Below are 20,625 nucleotides of genomic sequence, written 5' to 3'. Positions count from 1 at the left end.
GTTCAGTCGTTATCTCAGTTTTCACTCCTTTACTGTGTCTCCAGTCCTCTGTGTAGTTGTCTATCTGCTTGAGAATAGCTTCTTTAAGGGGTTTTGTGGCTCTGCATGAGAAATTGTGCTCTCGGTCTGCCATTTCCATCATAACTGGTATTCCCAATCCTCCATATCTTGGTGGTAGATCCATTATGTTCCTTAGTTCATTAGTGCAGCTAAACAGCCTGTTAATGATAGCTGGGATAAACTCATCACGTGTTACTTGTTCTAGAGGAGTGAGCCTATCTGCAACTCCTGGGGTAGTTCTGCACACATAGTTCCATCTTTTACTAAGCCCATACATGTATGCACTGTATGCTATTTGAGGTTCTCTTGAGCTATATCACTTAATTGTTTAAGATCACGACACCATTCTTGAACTTCTTCCTCGATGAAAGCCTCTTTTCCTTGATCCGTTCCGATGAAGCTGCCTAGATATCGTCGACCAATGCTTGTCACATTAACATCTGGGAATAAGTTTCTTGCCTTCTCTTCGTGCTCAGGCTTGACTATCACCCAAATTTTAGAAGATTTAGGGTTGTATCCAAAGAGTGGTCCTTTAAGAGGACATATAATACAAAAAGCTTTTATGTCCTGAACATGCTGTTAACTTCATATTAAGAAAGTATACATCAAAATAATAAGATTTGATACATTAAAAATTATTTTTCAGGACTCGCACTTTCGAAACAATAAATACTTTCTTTTTCGAAAGTTTTGAAAATTTTGAGAAGTCTGTCACTGTTATACCAATATTTCAGTCGTTTTTAACTTTTTTTGGCTGATTTTTTAACTGAACATTATTTACATTCCGTACAAGAAGCCCTTTAAAGGATTTTATAATTAAAATATAGATGACAAAATTACAAACCAAACAAGGTCGAGAGAAGCAAAATTGAAATTTTTGTAAAAATCAAAGTTGTATATTTTACCATTCACCCAGGTCATAAGATATCGCTTTACAAATTCTTGTGAGTGTAGCTGATGATCATATCCAACTTTTTGGAACAGGGTTTCTCTCAGTTTTGAGTTTTAAGGTATGAAATGTGGCCTAAACGACTTAGTAAAATTCATCGTAAAAAAGGGCCAAACATGGCAGATTTTAGGCTTAAAATGCCTATAACTCAAAAAGTATCAGTTTTTTTGAAATAATTTTTACAGGATCGTAATCAGCTTGGTAAGACGAATCTTTTAGTACCAAATAGGTGATTTTAAAAGACAAATTGTCTTAAATAATTTTCCAGCTCGAATAATAGTTAAAGACACAAAATTTGTAAAAAAATGTGTACAATTTGTACAAAATTTATACAAGGGGGGACCCTTGTGTTCGAGCTGGAAAATTATTTAAGACAATTTGTCTTTTAAAATCACCTATTTGGTACTAAAAGATTCGTCTTACCAAGCTGATTACGATCCTGTAAAAATTATTTCAAAAAAACTGATACTTTTTGAGTTATAGGCATTTTAAGCCTAAAATCTGCCATGTTTGGCCCTTTTTTACGATGAATTTTACTAAGTCGTTTAGGCCACATTTCATACCTTAAAACTCAAAACTGAGAGAAACCCTGTTCCAAAAAGTTGGATATGATCATCAGCTACACTCACAAGAATTTGTAAAGCGATATCTTATGACCTGGGTGAATGGTAAAATATACAACTTTGATTTTTACAAAAATTTCAATTTTGCTTCTCTCGACCTTGTTTGGTTTGTAATTTTGTCATCTATATTTTAATTATAAAATCCTTTGAAGGGCTTCTTGTACGGATTGTAAATAATGTTCAGTTAAAAAATCAGCCAAAAAATGTTAAAAACGACTGAAATATCGGTATAACAGTGACAGACTTCTCAAAATTTTCAAAACTTTCGAAAAAGAAAATATTTATTTTTTCGAAAGTGCGGGTCCTGAAAAATAATTTTTAATGTATCAAATCTTATTGTTTTGATGTATACTTTCTTAATATTAAGTTAACAGCATGTTCAGGACATAAAAGCTTTTTGTATATGTCCCCTTAATGCAGAGGTTATCCCACCACTTCCTCATTTCTTCAAGTTTTCCCCCAGCAGCAGAGTCGTCAGCATACCAGATCTGAGTCACCTTTTCTCAATGTTTCCTGCATCAATCAATGGTATTGTACCACAGGCATAAAATCCCATGGCCGGTGGGTCACCTTGTGTGGTCCCTTCTTCACTAAAAAGATGCTTATCTCCTCCTGCAATGAACAGTCTAGAACGCATTCTGTTATATTATGGTAAAAAATATTGAACATAAAATGCAGTGTTTTTACAGTGTAATTATACAGTGTATTATGTTTATTTTTAATTAAATATGTAGTGTAACAGACAATAGAGTAAAAGCTTTTAAAATGTATTAGTATATAATAATACTTATAGTGAATACATTTACTTGTCTGTTATCACACGGTCCACGATTTTTGATGATAGGCGATGACAATCATCTTATCTGTAAAAATCAGCTTTTTATCATCGTCTCTACTTCTGTTAATAATATTGTCAATTGAGTTTATAAGCCTATTCTTTATTCAGCATGAGGAACTGATATTATGAACTAAATCAAATCATGGCATATTCATTCTACCTGTTGCACTTGCTTCTAGTCCCAAATACAATCCTTGCTACTGCTGGATTTAAGCCAAACATTGTATTGATCATTGCTGATGACTTGGGATGGGGTGACATAGGATTTTCCAAAAAGCATGGAACAACGTTGGCTACTCCCGAAACTCCAAATTTAGACATTCTTGCTGAAAAGAGTGTTATTCTTGACAATTTATATGTACAAAATTTGTGCACCCCAACAAGATCGTCCCTCCTTACTGGCAGGTATCCACACAGCCTGGGATGGCTTTTCTCAGCTTCTGTTATTATCGGTGTCAATGAATATTTAAAACCTGAACACAGGACTTTCACTGAGGTTTGTAGTTTTGATGTATTATTATATTCAACCTAGGGTTGTAAAACAATTCAATTTGTCTTTTGTTATTACCTAGAATTTTGTATGCTCTATAGCAACTAGCCCTAGCACCTCTGGAATGTAGGGGCCCCTCAAAACCTGGGTTTTCTTAAAGGGAAGACTATTCTCATCAAAGTAATTGCTGCAACAGTTTTTGTTGCAAATTGTAAATTGTCAATCGACTTGGTTTACAGTCCCCTCAAAATTTCCTACTTTAATGCTTGCTGTAATGAGGCCATGGACAAAAAAATTTTCTGGCACATCTTTTATCTATAATCCTGTTTTATTGAATATATATTAACTGTCTGTTGAGCTTTAAATTTAGTCGAATAATAACATTCTCATTATTAGATTTTAGCAGAAGAGTTTGATTACAGTGTTCGTGGAGCTGGAAAATGGCATCTGGGATTTAAATCTCCTCATCTTCCCTTAAACAGAGGCTTCGAATCATTTTATGGATGCTACAGTGGAGGAATTGATCACCATTCTCATGAGTAATTTACGAATTATATTATACTAGAAAGCCCGTAATGTAATAAGACAAAAATGACTTTTCAACAATAATTGCACGTGCAGTGTGTCAGTGGCGTAACGTTGCCTGTTGGCGCCCCCCCCGCCGAAAAGGCGTCCCCCTGTTGGCGCCCCCTCCCCTTTTGGTGCCCCTCCCTAAATTTGAACAAATAAGGTGATTTTAGAGGATACGCCGGTAAAATCTCTAAAAAAGTGTGTATCTAGAGCAAAACGCGCAGTTTTGCTAGTACTTTAGTTTTAAAGTTTTCGAAATTGTCCCACATTCAAACGACGATTTGGCGCCCCCCTAAGACGGCGCCCCCCTGCACAGCGGGGTCAGCGGGGCCCTTCATTACACCACTGCAGTGTGTACATGCTCGTTTCCATTTGTGTCGCTATAATGCAACCTTTTGATTTTCACCCAAATTGCACGTGGGCGGTCATACATACAGAAATAATCTTTCATTTTATAAAACTGATATTGATAGGGCAAGTGAATATTGGTTTTGCATTCCATGATGTTAAATCCTCTGGACAGTATCTTGAATAGCTAACTGCCCCAAAGACCATAAGTCTGTACATTTTTATGGGACTAAACCACACTCAGAACCATATTTAATACTTCATTATAACAAGCAGGCATGTCTTAAAAAGATTATGCCTGGAAGTTTAAAATAAACACATTTGCAACCCTGTCTCCGCTTAACTTGTCCTGTAAAATTCCTACTAGATGTACTATTGACAGGGGTTGGATATTGGATGAGAGAGAAAGAATGGTAACAGTGAAAGACTTTCATTCTGATAATTTATTCACGAACTCATCCATAGACATAACCTCAGAGGTTGAAGGCAAACACTCAACTGAACTCTTTACACAGGTTTTTGTTTTATAATGTATTGAAAAGTTATCAAGTTGTTCAGTTACATATCAATTAACCAATCTACAAAGGTTTTATTCAATTATAATTATATGACAGAAATTGTAATGATGGAACCTATAAAATTATGTAACATGTCATAGCAATGAAATATAAAGATAAATCATAGGAAGCAGTGAAGATCATTGAAAGTCATGATGATAAGAAACCTATGCTTCTATATTTGTCCTATACTGCCCCTCATTCCCCTCTTGAGCCTGATGATGAAATTGGCAAGTTCATAAGAAATCATTTTAAGGAGCAGGTGTGATTTTCTTAAATTAAACTTACTTTCATTTTGTTAATAACAGTCGTTTCAAATGTTCACTTTTCAAGGAATTTTCACTTTTCAGTTAAAAACAGGAATGAACATATAGTTGACAAAGGAAAACGGCAGTATGCTGCAATGGTAACTCAAATAGACAATGGAGTAGGAGAAATTGCTGATGCTTTATCAAGAAAGAAAATGTGGGATAACACTGTGTTCTTATTCATGAGGTGAGTGTGTGGTTGATTCAGATTTTAATTCTTGTTTGTTCTAATTATGTTACTTACAGTCATTCTCCAGTTACCTAATTGTGTTAATGGATATACAAAAAAGGTGCAGTCATTCAGTCAAATCCTGATCTATCAGCTCAAATCTATAACACTGAACCCGATGAACTGGTTTCTTTTCAATTCCTCCAATTGTATTGCATTCCTCCAATTGTATTGCATTAGAATCCAATTACACTTATTATTGCCCTCCCATCAAAAGCTTGATTTTGAGCTGAAGATGCCATACATAGTGTATACTACATAGCATCTATCATCAATATGTACCACCAGTCATTCCTCCCAGTGATCACGGTGCTGCAGTTATGCCAAACAACTGTTGGGACACTATTGGTGGGAGTAACCTACCTTACAGGGACGGAAAAGGTTAGCTAAACGATTCATCCAACTTTCACCAAATGTATCTTAAGTTTTGAATTTGTTCATGCCTAATGTTGAACATTTTTGCCATTATTTATACATTTCCACCCCAGGTTCATATTTCGAGGGAGGGATAAAAAGTGCTGCTTTTATCTGGACACCATGGTTAACTGATGAACAAAGAGGAAAGCGAAGTCCTGCTCTGTTACACGCAGTTGATGTTCATTCTCTGATGCTGGCTGCTGCAGACGATAAGCTGTCAGGTTTAAACAGTCTATTAATACTGGTTAGAAAAGACTGAAAGATGATTCTAGTTAACAAAATTGATTAATTACCTAAGTTTCTAGTTACAAATATGATAATATTGATCTAACAGTTTGTTCGATCAGGGAGTTTGTCCAGTAGATTTAGAAACTCTAGTCAGACTACAAGTCCAGAACTTGACTCTGGAAACTTCTTGATTGATGTTCTTAACGATAACCATGCTGGGAGGTGAGTTAAATTACTGTTTATGGCAATTCAGTAATGTGGCAAAGCACGGTTAAAGCACAGTTAAGGCCCTGTTTATTTCAAAACTGTTTACAATTTCAGCTTTGTCAGTTAACACTCACACAGTTTATTAACATACAAATCTATGGACAACAATGGACATAATGTATTTTATTGATATGAATTTTAAAATTTGCAGAGAATTTTAACAAGCTAGAAATATGAAGTAGGTTTTGACATAGAAGCTCGAATCAAATCAAATATCTTTCGTCATTGAAAATATTTCAGGGAGACCATTCTGCACAATCTTGTAACTGGTCCTCTTCCTGAAGGTAGAACTGGACACTACTGCAGCCAAAAATTCGGAAAACCATCAAATTATGCTGTCCTTAGACACAAAAAGTTCAAGCTATTTTATGGCAATGGGCTTGAAAACTTCTGCCAAGCAGATTATTTGCAGAGAAGCTGTTCTGACATACTTGACAAGCCCTCAGGTTTGTTACCTACTTTTATCCTGTCTTCTTAGTAAAATAATTGTTGTACCCATACATACATGTTACATGGCGAGATCTCCATCCAAAAGGATTAGTCTGCGTCGACTGCGTCATTACTTTGTATTATACAACTTCGGCGGGTAACATTTCTCCATCCCTTTCGGTCTGCAGCTAATCTTCTCATACAATCAATCGTGAGTCCATTCCGATCCAATCTCTGCTCAGCATCCTCAATAAATACATCATTTAGGCTCTTCCTAGGCCTGCCTCTTGACCTCTTCCCATGCTTGGGTTTCCATTCAAGTAAATAGTTGGGTAACCGATCTTCAGGCATTCTACTGACATGTCCAAACCAACGCAGCCGTTTTGTTGTTATTATGTCAGCAAGAGCAGTTATTGATGCCCTTCTTAAAACATCCTCATTACTTACTCGATGGAACCACCTCACTCTCAGGATTCTTCTTAAGCAGTACTGATGGAAAGACTCCAATCTTCTTGTCTGCACTTGAGTCGTGTTCCATATCTCACATCCATAGGTCAGAATGGTAAGAACAGCTGCGATGTAGATTCGCACTTTGTTGTTAATGCTTATGTTCTTATTCTTCCAAATGTTGTTGAGTTGGTTAAAAGCTCCAGTTGCTTTTCCAATCCTGACACTTATTTCTTTATCAATCTTGCCATCTGATGTAATTTTGGCACCCAAATAAGTGAATTGAGTGACCTGCTTTGCAGAGTTTCCATCGACAGTTATATCTATGGTCCTATTCTCTGGCATGGGAGTGGGTGCTGCGATGTATCTTTCCCAATGACCATGATCTCTGTTTTCTTTGCGTTCATCTTTAAACCCCCGAGCCCACAGTATTTCGCAATATTGTCCGTAGTTTCTTGCAGTCCTTCAACAGTGTCATCCATTCCTGCGATGTCATCAGCATAGTCCAGATCAATGACACATTTTTCCGGTTGTCTGGAACTTTGTCTGTACTGAAGAGTAAAACCACGGGATATATTTTTAAACTTCTCTGCAAGTTCTAATCCCCAGTTAAGTACAAGATTAAAAATGGGGGGCCCTTGCACATCACCTTGTCCAGTCCCCGAATCGACATCAAACCATCTTGTCAATTCTCCATTGACACGAACTGCACTTTCAGTTGCTCTAAAGAACGCTTTGAAAACATTGATATATTTTGTCGGAAGACCATAATGTTCAAAAGCTTTCCAAATAAAGTCACGATTGATTGAATCAAAAGCAGCTTTAAAATCAATAAAGTTTATGTACAAAGGGACGTTGAATTCTATACAATTGTGTATTATACAATGAAGTGAGTACAGCTGATCTATACAAGAACGGTTTCTCCTGAAACCACACTGATTCTCTCTGAGTAATTTTTCAAGCCCATTACTCAGTCTTTTTAACAACACAATTTGGAATAACTTTGATACAGTTGAGCGTAACGTTATACCTCTGTTATTGTTGCAATATGTGAGGTCCCCTTTCTTTGGGATGATGGTGATTATTCCTTTTCTCCAATCATTAGGAATATCCTCACTTTTCCACACAGTTTCAAAAAGATCCTTTAACCAAGGCAGAAGTCCAGAAGAACCGTACTTTAACTGCTCATTTGAAATTTCATCAATTCCAGCACTCTTGTAGTTCTTCAACTTCTTGATAGCTTCCTCAATTTCAAACAAGGACGGTGGCTCATCATCATTACTAAGGTATTCAAAAAAAAGTAACTTTTCATCCTGATCCAATATAGAGAAATCCACCGCATTTGCTGCTGGCGTCAAGAGTTCTTCAAAATATTCGGCCCAGCGATGTGACTGAGCTTCGGGATCTGATATAAGTGTCCCATTCTTATCCCGCACTGCCGCAGATCTGTTTACTCTCTTGTTTGTTAAGGATTTTATTTTCTGCCAAACATCTCTTTGTTGACCCTGCTTGGCAGCATCTTCTAATTCCTCAGCTACTCTAACAGCCCAAGCATTATCATCTCTTTTACAGTTCTGCCTAACAAGGCCGTTAATCCGCGAGTACTTAGCACGGTTCTCAGCAGTACTGGGTTTCTTTTTAATCTCCCCTCGTTCTTTTAGGAGATTCTTAGTATCCCTTGAGAGATGTTCTGTTCTCTTTTTCCGGCCCCTTTCACCCAGCACTTCAAATGAAACATCAGTTATTATATCTCTCAATTTCTTCCACTGTTCTTCTAAAGGAGAGTTTCCATGCTCCTGATCGTTGTTATAGTACTCTTCAGCTATTCTGTTACTATATTCCTGGCTCTTAGATCTATCACGCAGGTGCTCTAAAGCAGGCTGTCTTACACGCTTCTTTCTTTTCTGAGGACACTTAAGTTTAATAGATACATATCCTCTTACCAGATAGTGAGTAGTATTTATATCTGCTCCTCTCATGCTCCTGACATCAAGCAAAGAATGGCTCCATCTCGTCGAAATACACATATGGTCAATTTGAGTGACGGTGTTACCATTTGGGGATCTCCATGTTGTCTTGTGGATATCTTTGTGTTCAAAGAGTGTGCCTCCGATCGTCAGCTGGTGCATAGTACAGAAATCTAGCATCCGTTTTCCGTTATCATTTGATTCTGTGTGATATGAGTGTTTTCCTATAACACCAGGGTGAGCATCAGTATCCCTTCCAACACGAGCATTAAAATCTCCTAAAACTATTTTTATATCATGTGCAGGTAGTCCCGATTGAACATCATTCAATTCCTTGTAGAATGAGTCTTTTAAACTGATCTCTGCATCCTCAGTTGGAGCATACACAACTGTAACACTAATGTTGATGTGTTTGCTATGTAAACGGGCAGTCATAACCCGTCCTGATACAGGGGTGTATGATATGAGAGTATTCTTCATCTTTTTGGAAAGAACAACACCAACTCCTTCTCTCCGTACTCCATCGCTCCTGCCAGAATAAACCAAAACAGCCCCATTGTCCAAAGTCTGAGTTCCTGATCCAGCCATATGTGTTTCAGTTACCCCAAGGAGCTCTAGTCCATAATCATCAAAACCTTTTCCTAATTGATACATCTTACTGGAATTACTGACAAGAGAAGTAACATTCCATGTACTGATACAGAGAGGATTCTTTACAATATTTACAGGATTAGACATACTTGACTGTCTGTTTACAAATGACAAATCTGATGAAGGAATTCTGTATTTACAGTGTTTACGTCGGCTCTTACGGGAGTTGCAAACAGACATCAAGCTACTAGGGTCCTTTCGGCTTTGCCTAGTCGCCGTCATCACTCCACCTGCGCCTCCACGTATAATACTATTGAATGACACTGTAGACGTTTCTGTAGCGGTTTGATTTAAGGTGGATGGTTTGCCGGACCTTCGCACCCGATCCAGAGGCAGCACCGACATCAAGAAGTAAGCGCTCCGTCCAGACACCAGCAAGCTGGTGGTTAGGTTCGATACGTAAAGTTAAAGCATGTAGAGCTTCTGAAGCCCATAGGGAATCAAAATTAAACCGTAAGTGATCATGTCAGAGACAAGATCACCAAGCAAATGCTCGATTACACAGGGCAACCAAGACTTGGACAAAATGGTGAACCGTGAGTGACACACAGATGACCCTGCCACAAGACAGCATCACCGAGCACCACCCAGCAATCGCATCCTCTCGCCGCCACAGCAACCGACCCCCCAGTGATATAGCACTGACAGGCAATTAACGGTTTTGTGGTGTTACCACTCCCAGGTGATCTGTGCTAACAGACTCGGACCAGATGCAATGGGGAGCAATTAGACAATAAGTCAACAACATTGTAGACAGTGACGCACTAGCCCTGTTAACGGGTTGGTTTAATTTTACAGAATATCATATTTCATCAAAGTTATAGATCAGTCATTTTTTTGGTATCAGTCAAATGTTACGAATCATCACTTTATCAGATCATTTTTTTTTTCAGGTCACAGAGAAGCCCTTATTTTATTCGACATAGAGTCTGACCCGTACGAAACAACAAATGTAGCTGGCAGTAACCCTGACATTGTGAATCACATGATAGGTCTCATAGAGGATTACAAGAAGGGTGCTCTCAATTCCTGGATGTAATGCCCATTTCGGATGTTGAGCTTTTTAAGTTCCAAATGCAGTAAAACACCGATTCACCGCAGAGTTTGGGGAAAAGAAACAGCTGCAGTTAATCAGGTTTTGCGGTAATCAGGCGTGGTATATAATCGGGATTTTACTGTAAAACGCTCTAGAAGGTCTGTTGAAGAAAATGGTGGAAATGTGAAGATGGTCACAACTCACAAATATTTTGCCATTCTCGCCATTTTCACAAACGATGGCTGGGTTGCGATATACCTACTTTCAGTTTGATTGTAGCATCTGATTAACTGTTTTAAAATTGAGAAAATTTGGTTTTAATGGTTTTAATATTTTCGTTTTATCAAGTTTCTTTGTGAAAGCTATTTTATAATAATTTATATACATTTAGTACAGTCAAATACGTCTTTTTGTCGGACAAAATTCGCAACAAAGCGATTTTAACGGGATATGTTCGGGACAGGTCCCAGGAATCATTCCAGAGAGTTCCCAAAAAAAAAGACTTCAGGAAAATCCACAATTACCACTTTTCTACCACCTTTTTACCACTTTGGTTTTCCGCAAATAAGTCACGTTCTGAATATCCTAGAAGATTCTAGTTAAAAGCAGTGTGTTTAGAAAACAAAGAAGAACAACTTTTTCTTTAACAACTTTTTCAAAAATAAATTATTTAATTAATTAATTAAATAATTAAAAAAATTTAAAATATTTCAAAAATATATTTTGATAAAAATGTTCACAATTACATTCCACGTATAATGAACTAATTTTTATAAAATTTTCGAAAATTTTCACTTTCAATATTTTGGACTTGTAAAATTTTCGAAATTTGTAAAGAATAACCACTATTTACCACTTTTTACCACATTGAATCTCCGCTAATAAAACGACTTCTGAATGTCGTAGAAGGTTCTAGATTGAACCAGTGTGTTCAAAACATAAAAGAGAACAACTTTTTATCTGATAACCTTTGGAATAAATAATTAATTAATTAGTTAATCGATTATTAAACAAATATTCAAAAATTATAATAATTATTTTCGATCAAAATATTTTAAAATTACATAACACGAATAATTGACAACTTTTCATTAAACTAATCGGAAAATCGAAGCAGTACTTTATATAACCATATATACTAGATAAGAGTCTTACTTATATTAGTCCTCAGCTGGCACATTGGTGCAATTGTGCTGACATTTGAGGCAGGTTGATCCACAATGTTTTCCTGCTTTTCTGCATGAACAAGCATTGCCACAACCTGACTTTAAACAGTTGCAACTAATGTTTTGAATGAGCTTTTTCGGAGCTGTACTCATAAGAGTGGTCACTGGTACATGCGCCCCATTGTTCATCTTCCATCCCCATTCCCCAGCTTATCGGATCTATGAGGTCATTCTCATCCCACGCCTGCAGCTGATGGTAAACACGATACGAATGTTGTTCAGCTGCCCCCTGTATAAGTAATGTTTCAAATCGGTATTATAGCAGCAACGTGGTTGTTAAATAACACTTAATAATCAAAATATCCTCAAAGATTAGGGGGAGTGGGGGTGCCATGAGTCAATACACATACGTTGAGTCTTATAATCAACATGTACTCGTGTTTGCGAACATGCTATAAACTGCACTATAACATATTATTGCAATAGGCCATTACATTCGGAATATGATCTGAAAAGGTGGTGCGAAACGGATTGAAAATGACGAAGTTATCAAGCAATTTGTTCATCTCGTTAGCGAAACTGATTGGGTTATCAATGATTACCCAATCGTTAATCACGTGACAGGGTGTTAGGATACTGTAATTGGGCTTTATGCACGATTTCTGTGCCACTCATTCACTGGATCAGACACCACCAGTCGGATCCACGGAGTTGGTAAGGATCGGCTATTCAGAACGATTCCGATAGTGGGAATCTAGTGCACTAAGCTACAGAGAAAGTCACGTGAAATTTTTGGGCGAGCGAATTAGTAAGAGCCTAACGTATGTGTACTATACCACCTCCCCCACACAATAACTTACCCTGTCTGTAATCCGATTTGAGGATTTATCATTTGGTGCGATCTCTACGTTACAGAATGGACATTTGTTTTATAAACCATGTTTGTGGACTAAAGATGGTTCTGACTCAGTTACAACGGACTCATCTTCATTGGCCGATATGAATCTTTGGAACTGGTCTATGGTCACTGTCTGCAATAACATACAATAGACGTCACTCTGAGCAGAATCAGTCAGGCCGTTGTACTGCCGTTTAATTTCGTTCATTGACCAGGGGTTGTTGATCCAACCTGTGTTACGATGGTTTGTTTATTTATACAGAGTATGAGAGGCCTCAGGATAATGAATAGGACTGTAACCATCCGTTTCAAACTTGCTGGGCATAGTTTAAAAGTTAGTGTACTTACTTAAAAGATAAATAGTTAAAATAGTACCTGGGGACAGCAACCCTTTCCAGATTTCATTCCATACAAATTTACTTTGTCGATCATTCGCCCTCTTAAAGCTATTCACCGGAATTAACTCCTCATTTGCCTGGTAAATTAAAACATAGTATTGGTTAAGAATGCCTCTAGTTGCGCTCTCGAGTCTCGGTTGACATAAAACTTAAAAGTAAAACGGTAAAAACATAATATTACTATTATTGTATATTAGTTGACAGCTACTTACATAGAATCTGCACGCGTGCAGTATCAGGCACACGATGTGTTCTTCTGTTTTCAAAATGTCAACTATTTGGAGTGATTTCAGTCCTCGATTTTTAGCAGATTCAACTTTTTTACGAAGAGAAGTCAACATAAAGTAAAAGCTGAAGCTTACACTTCCAAACGATAAACTGACAATCAGAGATAAGATCTCTAGTTAGCGATTGAAAAATTGCTAAGTCTTGTTTAAACAACCATTTTAACAATCTAGTTAAGCACAATACTAAGTCGAGAGATATGATGTGTTAATAGTTATTAGCTAGAATAGTATCGTACAAATTTGGATATTTTACCGTATATTCCATTTATCTGCATCTCTTTTTGTCTGTTATCTAATCTATGTGACGATGTATGTTCTGTTATTCAAGTAAATTCATTTTACGTTTCACGTCACGGCAAATATTTTTGATAAAAATCATATTTTGAAATTTTTAAAAATTTAATTATTATTTAATTAATTAATCAATTAATTATCTAATCCAAAGGTTGTCACATAAAAAGTTGTTCTCTTTTATGTTTTGAACACATTGGTTCAATCTAAAACCTTCTACGACATTCAGAAGTCGTTTTATTAGCGGAGATTCAATGTGGTAAAAAGTGGTAAATAGTGGTTATTCTTTACTATTTCGAAAATTTTATAAGTCAAAAATATTGAAAGTGAAAATTTTCAAAAGTTTTATAAAAATTAGTTCATTATACGTGGAATGTAATTGTGAACATTTTTATCAAAATATATTTTTGAAATATTTGAAAATTTTTTAATTATTTAATTAATCAATTAAATAATTTATTTTTGAAAAAGTTGTTAAAGAAAAAGTTATTCTTATTTGTTTTCTCAACACACTGCTTTAAACTAGAATCTTCTAGGATATTCAGAACGTGACTTATTTGCGGAAAACCAAAGTGGTAAAAAGGTGGTAGAAAAGTGGTAATTGTGGATTTTCCTGAAGTCTTTTTTTGGGAACTCTCTGGAATGATTCCTGGGACCTGTCCCGACCATATCCCGTTAAAATCGCTTTGTTGCGAATTTTGTCCGACAAAGGCTTAAATTAGGACGGATTTGACTGTACTAATTTAGAAAAACTAAAATGTTCTATATTGTGCAAGGTTTTATAATCCAACATCATAGTAAAATTTCAATGTTCAATTGATGGTCTGGTGTGGCGGGGCTCTCCCACTTACTTATTGACTTGTGAGATAACATGAATTTAGAAAATACTTAACAATTTACTTCACATAACAGATTCAACAGATTTGATGTCGTTAGCTCGAACCTCATCTCCCTCTTCTTACTCTTGGAATCAGATTGACCTTACAACTCAGAAACAGATTTTAGTTATTGATGTGGAGCAGTACAATGACCCTTTTAAATCCAGGGACAGAAATGGAGGGAAATGGAAAATCAATGATCTAGATAAAGATAAACCCTTTAAATGTGGAGTCTGTTTATATTCAACTAGAAAGAAGAACAACCTTAAAGCTCATGTGAGAACTCATTCAGGTACAAAACCCTTCAGTTGTGATGAATGTGGTCTAAGATTTACTCACAAAAGTTATTTTCAGAAGCATGAAAAAAATTGTGCCAGTAAGGATATTATTGATATTACTTCTGATGAGGAGTCTCTATCAAATTTTGTGAGCAAAATTATCGAGCCTTCTCGACATGAGACATCATTGCAGATATCCAAAAAGCCTTTCAAATGTGGAATGTGTCTTTATTCAACGAGGAAGAAGAATAATCTAAAAGCTCATCTAAGGATACATTCTGGAGTTAAGCCTTACAAATGCAGCCAGTGTGAATTCTCAACCACTCACAAGGTTCAATTGAAGAGACATACAAATGAATGTTGCTCGAATAATCAGAAAATTGCACAAGTTTATGAGCTTGAAGTTCCTAGGGGCAAAGCTACACGTAGTGAAGTGAATATCAATGCTACCTCAGAAAAAGTGCATTTTAGCTGTTTGGTGTGCTCATACTCATGTCATGATTACCAAAATCGACACGACAACCACTCTGCTATTCATGTAAACAAACCCTTCAAATGCAAAAAACCTGATTGCAAATATGCTGGAGCTTCCATGGAGAATCTTGAAAAACATATAAAATATATCCACAACTTTCACAATTGGTACATGTGCTCTAAATGTGATCATAAAGCACGAACCAAACGTAATTTAGATACTCATTTTTTCAAACACTCCCAGGAAAAGCCATTTAAATGCGACATCTGTGAGTTTGCAACAACATCACAGGCATATGTTAACATCCACAAGAAACTCAAACACTCTAAAGATAAACCATATAAATGCAAGAGTTGTGAAAAATCTTTCATTAGACAAAAAAGCTTAATCATTCACATCAGATCACACACTGGGGAGAAACCTTATAAATGTGATTCCTGTCCATTCAGAGCAGCTCAAGAATGTGATGTTAATATACATAAAAAGTTCAAACACTCCAACGAAAGGCCTCATCAGTGTCAATTTTGTTCACATTCATCTGTTCGCCTCAGTGAATTAAAACACCATGTCAGAAGAGTCCATCATGAATTGAATTGTTAAAACTATTCTTTAACTGTTGATGGCCATGTTCTTTTTCTATAATGTGACATATATATAATCTTATTTGATTTATTGAAAGAATTTAATTTTTGTATCGTCTGAAAAATTTGGAAACAAGCATTATGTTTAAATTTGTACTTTAACATTTGCAGCTTTAAGCAAGAGTAGATAATTTACATCTATAAATGTAAATTATTTACTCTTGAATAAGCTGCAAATGTTTTGAAAGTAAAAACTTTTTGATATATTCAAAATTCCATATGTGCATTGTTGAGACCAATTTTGGGCAGCATCCCGTTTCCCAGGGTGACTTGAACTTTAAACTTGATATTATATAGTATGATGCCTGAGTAGTTAACAATAATATCCACACAGGTCAGGTGATGTCATGTCGTTATTTCAAACCTCGTCTCCCTCTTCTTATTCTTGGAATCAGATCGACCTTACAACTCAGAAACAGATCTTAGTTATTGATGTGGAGCAGTTCAGCGACCCTTTTAAATCCAGGGACAGGAGTGGAGGGAAACGGAAAATCATAGATCTAGATAAAGATAAACCCTTCAAATGTGGACTCTGTTTATATTCAACTAGAAAGAAGAACAACCTTAAAGCTCATATGAGAACTCATTCTGGTACAAAACCCTTCAGATGTGATGAATGTGGTATAAGATTTACTCATAACAGTTATCTTCAGAAGCATGAAAAAACGTGTGCCAATAAGGATATTATTGATATTACTTCTGATGAGGATTCTTTATCTAATATTGTAAGCAAAATCATTGATCCTTCTCGACATGAGACATCATTGCAGATATCCAAAAAGCCTTTCAAATGTGGAATGTGTCTTTATTCAACGAGGAAGAAGAATAATCTAAAAGCTCATCTACGGATACATTCTGGTGTTAAGCCTTACAAATGCAACCAATGTAAATTCTCAACCACTCACAAGGTTCAATTGAAGAGACATACAAATGAATGTTGCTCAAAATTTCAGAATATCACTCAGATTGTTAATAATGACTTCTCTGATTTGTTCGCTGCTTCTGAAGACAATGCACCCGTAAAATATCGTTGTTCAAAAAGTGATGTTGCGGAGGTTCCTAAAAGTAAGTCTACACAAGATAAGATAAACAGTAACTCTATCTCAGAAAGGGTGTTCTACAGTTGTACAGTGTGTCCATACTCATGCCATGATTACCAGATTAAACACAACAAACATGCTTCTACTCATGAAAACAAACCCTTCAAATGCCACATAATTGATTGCAAATATGCTGGAGCTTCCATGGAGAATCTTAAAAGGCACATTAGAAATATGCACGACTTTCAGAATTGGCACATGTGCTCTATATGTGATTATAAAACAAAACTGAAAGTTCTTCTTGATACCCATTTGGTGAAACATTCTGAAGAAAAGCCATTTAAATGTGACTTATGTGAGTTTGCAACTACATCAAAGTATAGTTTAAAGCGTCACAAGACACGCATGCACTCTAAAGATGGACCATATAAATGCAAGAGTTGTGAAAAATCATTCTTTTTTAAAAGTTATTTTATCGAACACACTAGAACTCATACTGGAGAGAAGCCTTACAAGTGCGATGCTTGTCCTTTTAAAGCAGCTTACAAAAGTGTTGTTGAAATACATAAAAAGCACAAACACTCTAATGAAAGGCCTTACCAGTGTCAGTTTTGTTCTTATGCATTTGTAATCAACTCTCAATTAAAATGCCATGTTACAAGAAGGCATCCTAAATAAAAATTAGAATTTTAAACAGCTTTGAGTTGTTTAATTAACTTTACTATCATTATTCATGTGGGTTCACTTTTAATTGGCAAGCTCACTTGTTGCAATTACATTTATTTACGATTACAGAGATTTGAAAGAAATTTCTAATTATCAAGAACCATTTTGTTGGTTAATATACATATAATGGCATAGTTTTCTTGTATGAATAATTTGTTTGATTTTGAATCCCATACTACTTTCTGAGAGCAAATTTCATGAATGAATAGTTAACAGATGAAAATATCTATAAAATATGATTCAAGAAAACATAAATGTAATTCAATAAATCCATCCAGGTACGGTAGTAGATGGTTGTAGGTATGGGACCGTCAACATTACGGATAATTCTACTTGTAATACTTGGACTATTAACCCTCGCCATGATAATATTCATCTGTATATGTTTCTGTCGGACTCACCGCAGATTACACCGCAACGACCCACAATCCGCACCTCTGCTAGATAACGAAGCATCTCTTGGTCAGTCTGAGTACGGTACTGCACTAGGTACTGAGCCTTTAGATTACAATGCGACATTAGAGAGAACAAGGATTATGTACCAACCAACTCCTTTCACTCAAGCTCAAGTTCAGTCGCCGCCGCCGCAGTATGATGATTTGTACGGGAGCATATCACAGCCTTACAATAATGTTCCTTCTTTTCTACTGAATGATGGATAAGACTTGCGATGGGTGATTCATCTGCGTATAAATGTCGATGCTATTAGTGAAAATAAGTCTGTGTGTTGATTATCAATACATTATTAAGTGATACTGATGAAGTAAGTTTAAATTGTATTTTACATTTTTAACTAAAGATTAAAGAAATTTGACTGTTAAAAGCACTTTATGTGTCCACCACTAAAAAATTCATTTTGATTTTCAGACATGAAATACATCATTATTTTAATAAAGTCTTTATATTTTGTTTATTTTTGAGAGATAATTTTTACATTGTTTTGTCCCTTAGCTTTTTTAATTTGCTTAATTGATTGTTATGAATGAAATTAATCGGGTTTTATGATTAAAATTGCTTGATTTATGCTGTTCGATTAAATGTTAATTCTTAAATTTCATTGTTCAAAAGTTAACGAGGTTTAATTTTTTCAAAAGTTGAAAGCACAAATCACTTCCAGTATTGATGCTATTTATATTATGTTTTAATACCATGCTCTAATCTTGAAACATAATACGAAACATATACGAAAGCATAAGCTCTAATCTATTCTAACATATCCTGCAAGTTTCTAACAAAGACCACTACTAGGATCTGTAATTACTCCAACTTTAACACTCTCATCCTCCACATAGCCTCCTCACACTCACTCCCGTGAAATGGAGAACGTGGCACCAGGGACCATGAGGGCAGTCAGCAAGGAGCTGCGGGACCTGAACAAGGATCCTATTGAGGGTGTCACTGTGCTCATGAACGAAGCTGATCTGACTGATATAACAGCACACATTGCTGGTCCAAGTATGTGCTGGATTTATTAATTTGTCAATGTTTTCCGATTAAGCACCTGACACGGCAGTTGGCTTAGACAACTTTATCAAGCTCCCCTCTCAGATGTCTCAGTTTAATTAGTATCGCCCCCCCCCCCCCCCCCCCCAGTATCGTTCCCTTCACCTCAGCAACTCATTGTTCATATTGTACAGGTGGTACACCTTACGAGGGCGGCAGTTTCAAAGTGAAACTTGTTCTCAGCAAAGATTTCCCTGCTTCTCCCCCAAGAGGTTTGGATTTAACGATTAAAATATATGATATTTGTATTTGGTGGCTGACACTGGATCTATCGAGTATTTTAGGTCCTTCTCGCTTCGCTGTTGGCATTTGTTTTGATCTTTAGCGATTTCAAAACAAATCTCACCCACACGTCTTTAGGTTATTTTCTGACGAAGGTATTCCACCCGAATGTAGCTGATAATGGTGAAATTTGTGTCAATACCTTGAAGAAAGACTGGAAACCTAATCTTGGGATAAAGCACGTGCTTTTGGTAGGTAGATTAAATTGTTACTAATTTAAAAGTATAGGTTGTCGGTAATATTTTAGCGCTGTAGACTTTGTAAGACGCGAAGACGTTGATCTAGAGAATTTTCATTCAAAGCAATTGTTACGCGCGCAAATTGATTGATTTCTTTTTTAAGCGCAAGAATAACGGATTTTGAGATTTTAATTTCAATGATTGGCGAAGTAAAGGCGGAGGCTCTCAATAATTAATTTTTTTTTTCAGACAATACGTTGTTTACTCATATACCCAAATCCTGAATCTGCTCTGAATGAAGAAGCAGGAAGATTACTCCTAGAAGCCTATGAGCAATTCGCATCAAGGTATAAATACAGATTTATTATTTTATAGGTATACCAATAGATTCGCATCTTCTTCTTAAGAGTATTTTCTCATATTTTCTGAAGATTTTCTACTTATCTCTGATTATATACATTCTTGAATCAAAAGCAAAGTCACGATTCTGTTATTACAGATTTTAACATAAAGTTAGTGCCAATCTACTGCCCAGTTACTGCAGTAGTGGCGTGTAACGTCACGTATTCGTACCCACATTGCAAATATTCACAGGGCGAAAATGATGACGGAAGTTCATGCCAAACCCATCAATAAAGTTTCTGATAAATCAATCCCCGCCACAGCCTCTTCGCAAAAAATGGCAGCAAAGAAAAAGGCAAAGGGTCTCCGTCGACTTTAGGAGGCAGGCTACTGGTCCAATTCAGAGTTACTCATATTGCCGCTTTACACCGTTCAATTATAATTATATTTGTATGTTAAGTTGTTATTATAATGTTAGGTTTCAATATGTATTTGCTTTTTACATTGCTGGTTAAGATTTTTATTGAATGTTTTTCTGACGACCTTTTTCGTAAAGTTTTGAAGATAATAGATGTTTGACAGTGTTTAAAAGGCAAGCCTTGACATAAGATTTATACTAGTCCAGATTTGTAAATATTCTTTTCGTATTTACCCAAAATCTTTATCCATTGCAATGCTTATGTATTATAGGATAAAATCTTGCAACGATTTCTTCTCCTGTGCTCAGAGTATGTTTGAATTTCGAGATTGTGACCTATTGCTCAATTCAAAATTTCTTAGCTGTTCCTCAAAACATATATATCTCAAATTATTTGGCGATTTCGCAA

General features: G+C 36.1%; 2 protein-coding genes across 3 annotated transcripts; both read left to right on the top strand.

Moving 5' to 3' along the window:
* Positions 1–2,569: 2,569 nt before the first annotated feature.
* LOC134817004 (arylsulfatase B-like) lies at positions 2,570–17,395 on the top strand. 2 transcript variants are annotated; one of them, XM_063826068.1, is made up of 10 exons: positions 2,570–2,966; positions 3,357–3,499; positions 4,261–4,393; positions 4,563–4,665; positions 4,786–4,930; positions 5,274–5,353; positions 5,461–5,610; positions 5,737–5,839; positions 6,125–6,330; positions 10,272–10,805. In XM_063826068.1, exons 1-10 carry the CDS (start codon positions 2,613–2,615, stop codon positions 10,415–10,417), a joined length of 1,563 nt encoding a protein of 520 aa, XP_063682138.1. In that variant the 5' UTR covers positions 2,570–2,612; the 3' UTR covers positions 10,418–10,805. The 2 variants fall into 2 exon arrangements, with proteins under 2 accessions (XP_063682138.1, XP_063682139.1); XM_063826069.1 differs by lacking the exon at positions 10,272–10,805 and adding an exon at positions 16,497–17,395 and having other exon boundaries at positions 2,576–2,966.
* Positions 17,396–18,788: 1,393 nt separating this feature from the next.
* LOC134817049 (ubiquitin-conjugating enzyme E2 S-like) lies at positions 18,789–20,506 on the top strand. Its single transcript, XM_063826128.1, has 5 exons — positions 18,789–18,947; positions 19,130–19,207; positions 19,356–19,468; positions 19,706–19,803; positions 20,051–20,506. Exons 1-5 carry the CDS (start codon positions 18,809–18,811, stop codon positions 20,175–20,177), a joined length of 555 nt encoding a protein of 184 aa, XP_063682198.1. The 5' UTR covers positions 18,789–18,808; the 3' UTR covers positions 20,178–20,506.
* Positions 20,507–20,625: the final 119 nt, after the last annotated feature.

Source organism: Bolinopsis microptera, chromosome 6 (genome assembly GCF_026151205.1).
Source record: "Bolinopsis microptera isolate Bmic1 chromosome 6, MBARI_Bmic_1.0, whole genome shotgun sequence".
Taxonomy (NCBI): Eukaryota; Metazoa; Ctenophora; class Tentaculata; order Lobata; family Bolinopsidae; genus Bolinopsis; species Bolinopsis microptera.
Note: the sequence above shows the minus strand (reverse complement) of the source record. Positions and strands in the feature narration are given on the sequence as shown.

Bases quoted from the DNA above. Each gene is read 5' to 3' on its own strand.
- LOC134817049 (XM_063826128.1), top strand. From the start codon at position 18,809: ATGGAGAACGTGGCACCAGGGACCATGAGGGCAGTCAGCAAGGAGCTG. The intron at 19,208-19,355 runs GTTTGGATTTAA...ACACGTCTTTAG, and splicing joins CCCTGCTTCTCCCCCAAGAG to GTTATTTTCTGACGAAGGTA. The intron at 19,469-19,705 runs GTAGGTAGATTA...TTTTTTTTTCAG, and splicing joins GGATAAAGCACGTGCTTTTG to ACAATACGTTGTTTACTCAT.
- LOC134817004 (XM_063826068.1), top strand. From the start codon at position 2,613: ATGGCATATTCATTCTACCTGTTGCACTTGCTTCTAGTCCCAAATACA. The intron at 4,931-5,273 runs GTGAGTGTGTGG...CATTCCTCCCAG, and splicing joins ACTGTGTTCTTATTCATGAG to TGATCACGGTGCTGCAGTTA. The intron at 5,840-6,124 runs GTGAGTTAAATT...AAAATATTTCAG, and splicing joins AACGATAACCATGCTGGGAG to GGAGACCATTCTGCACAATC.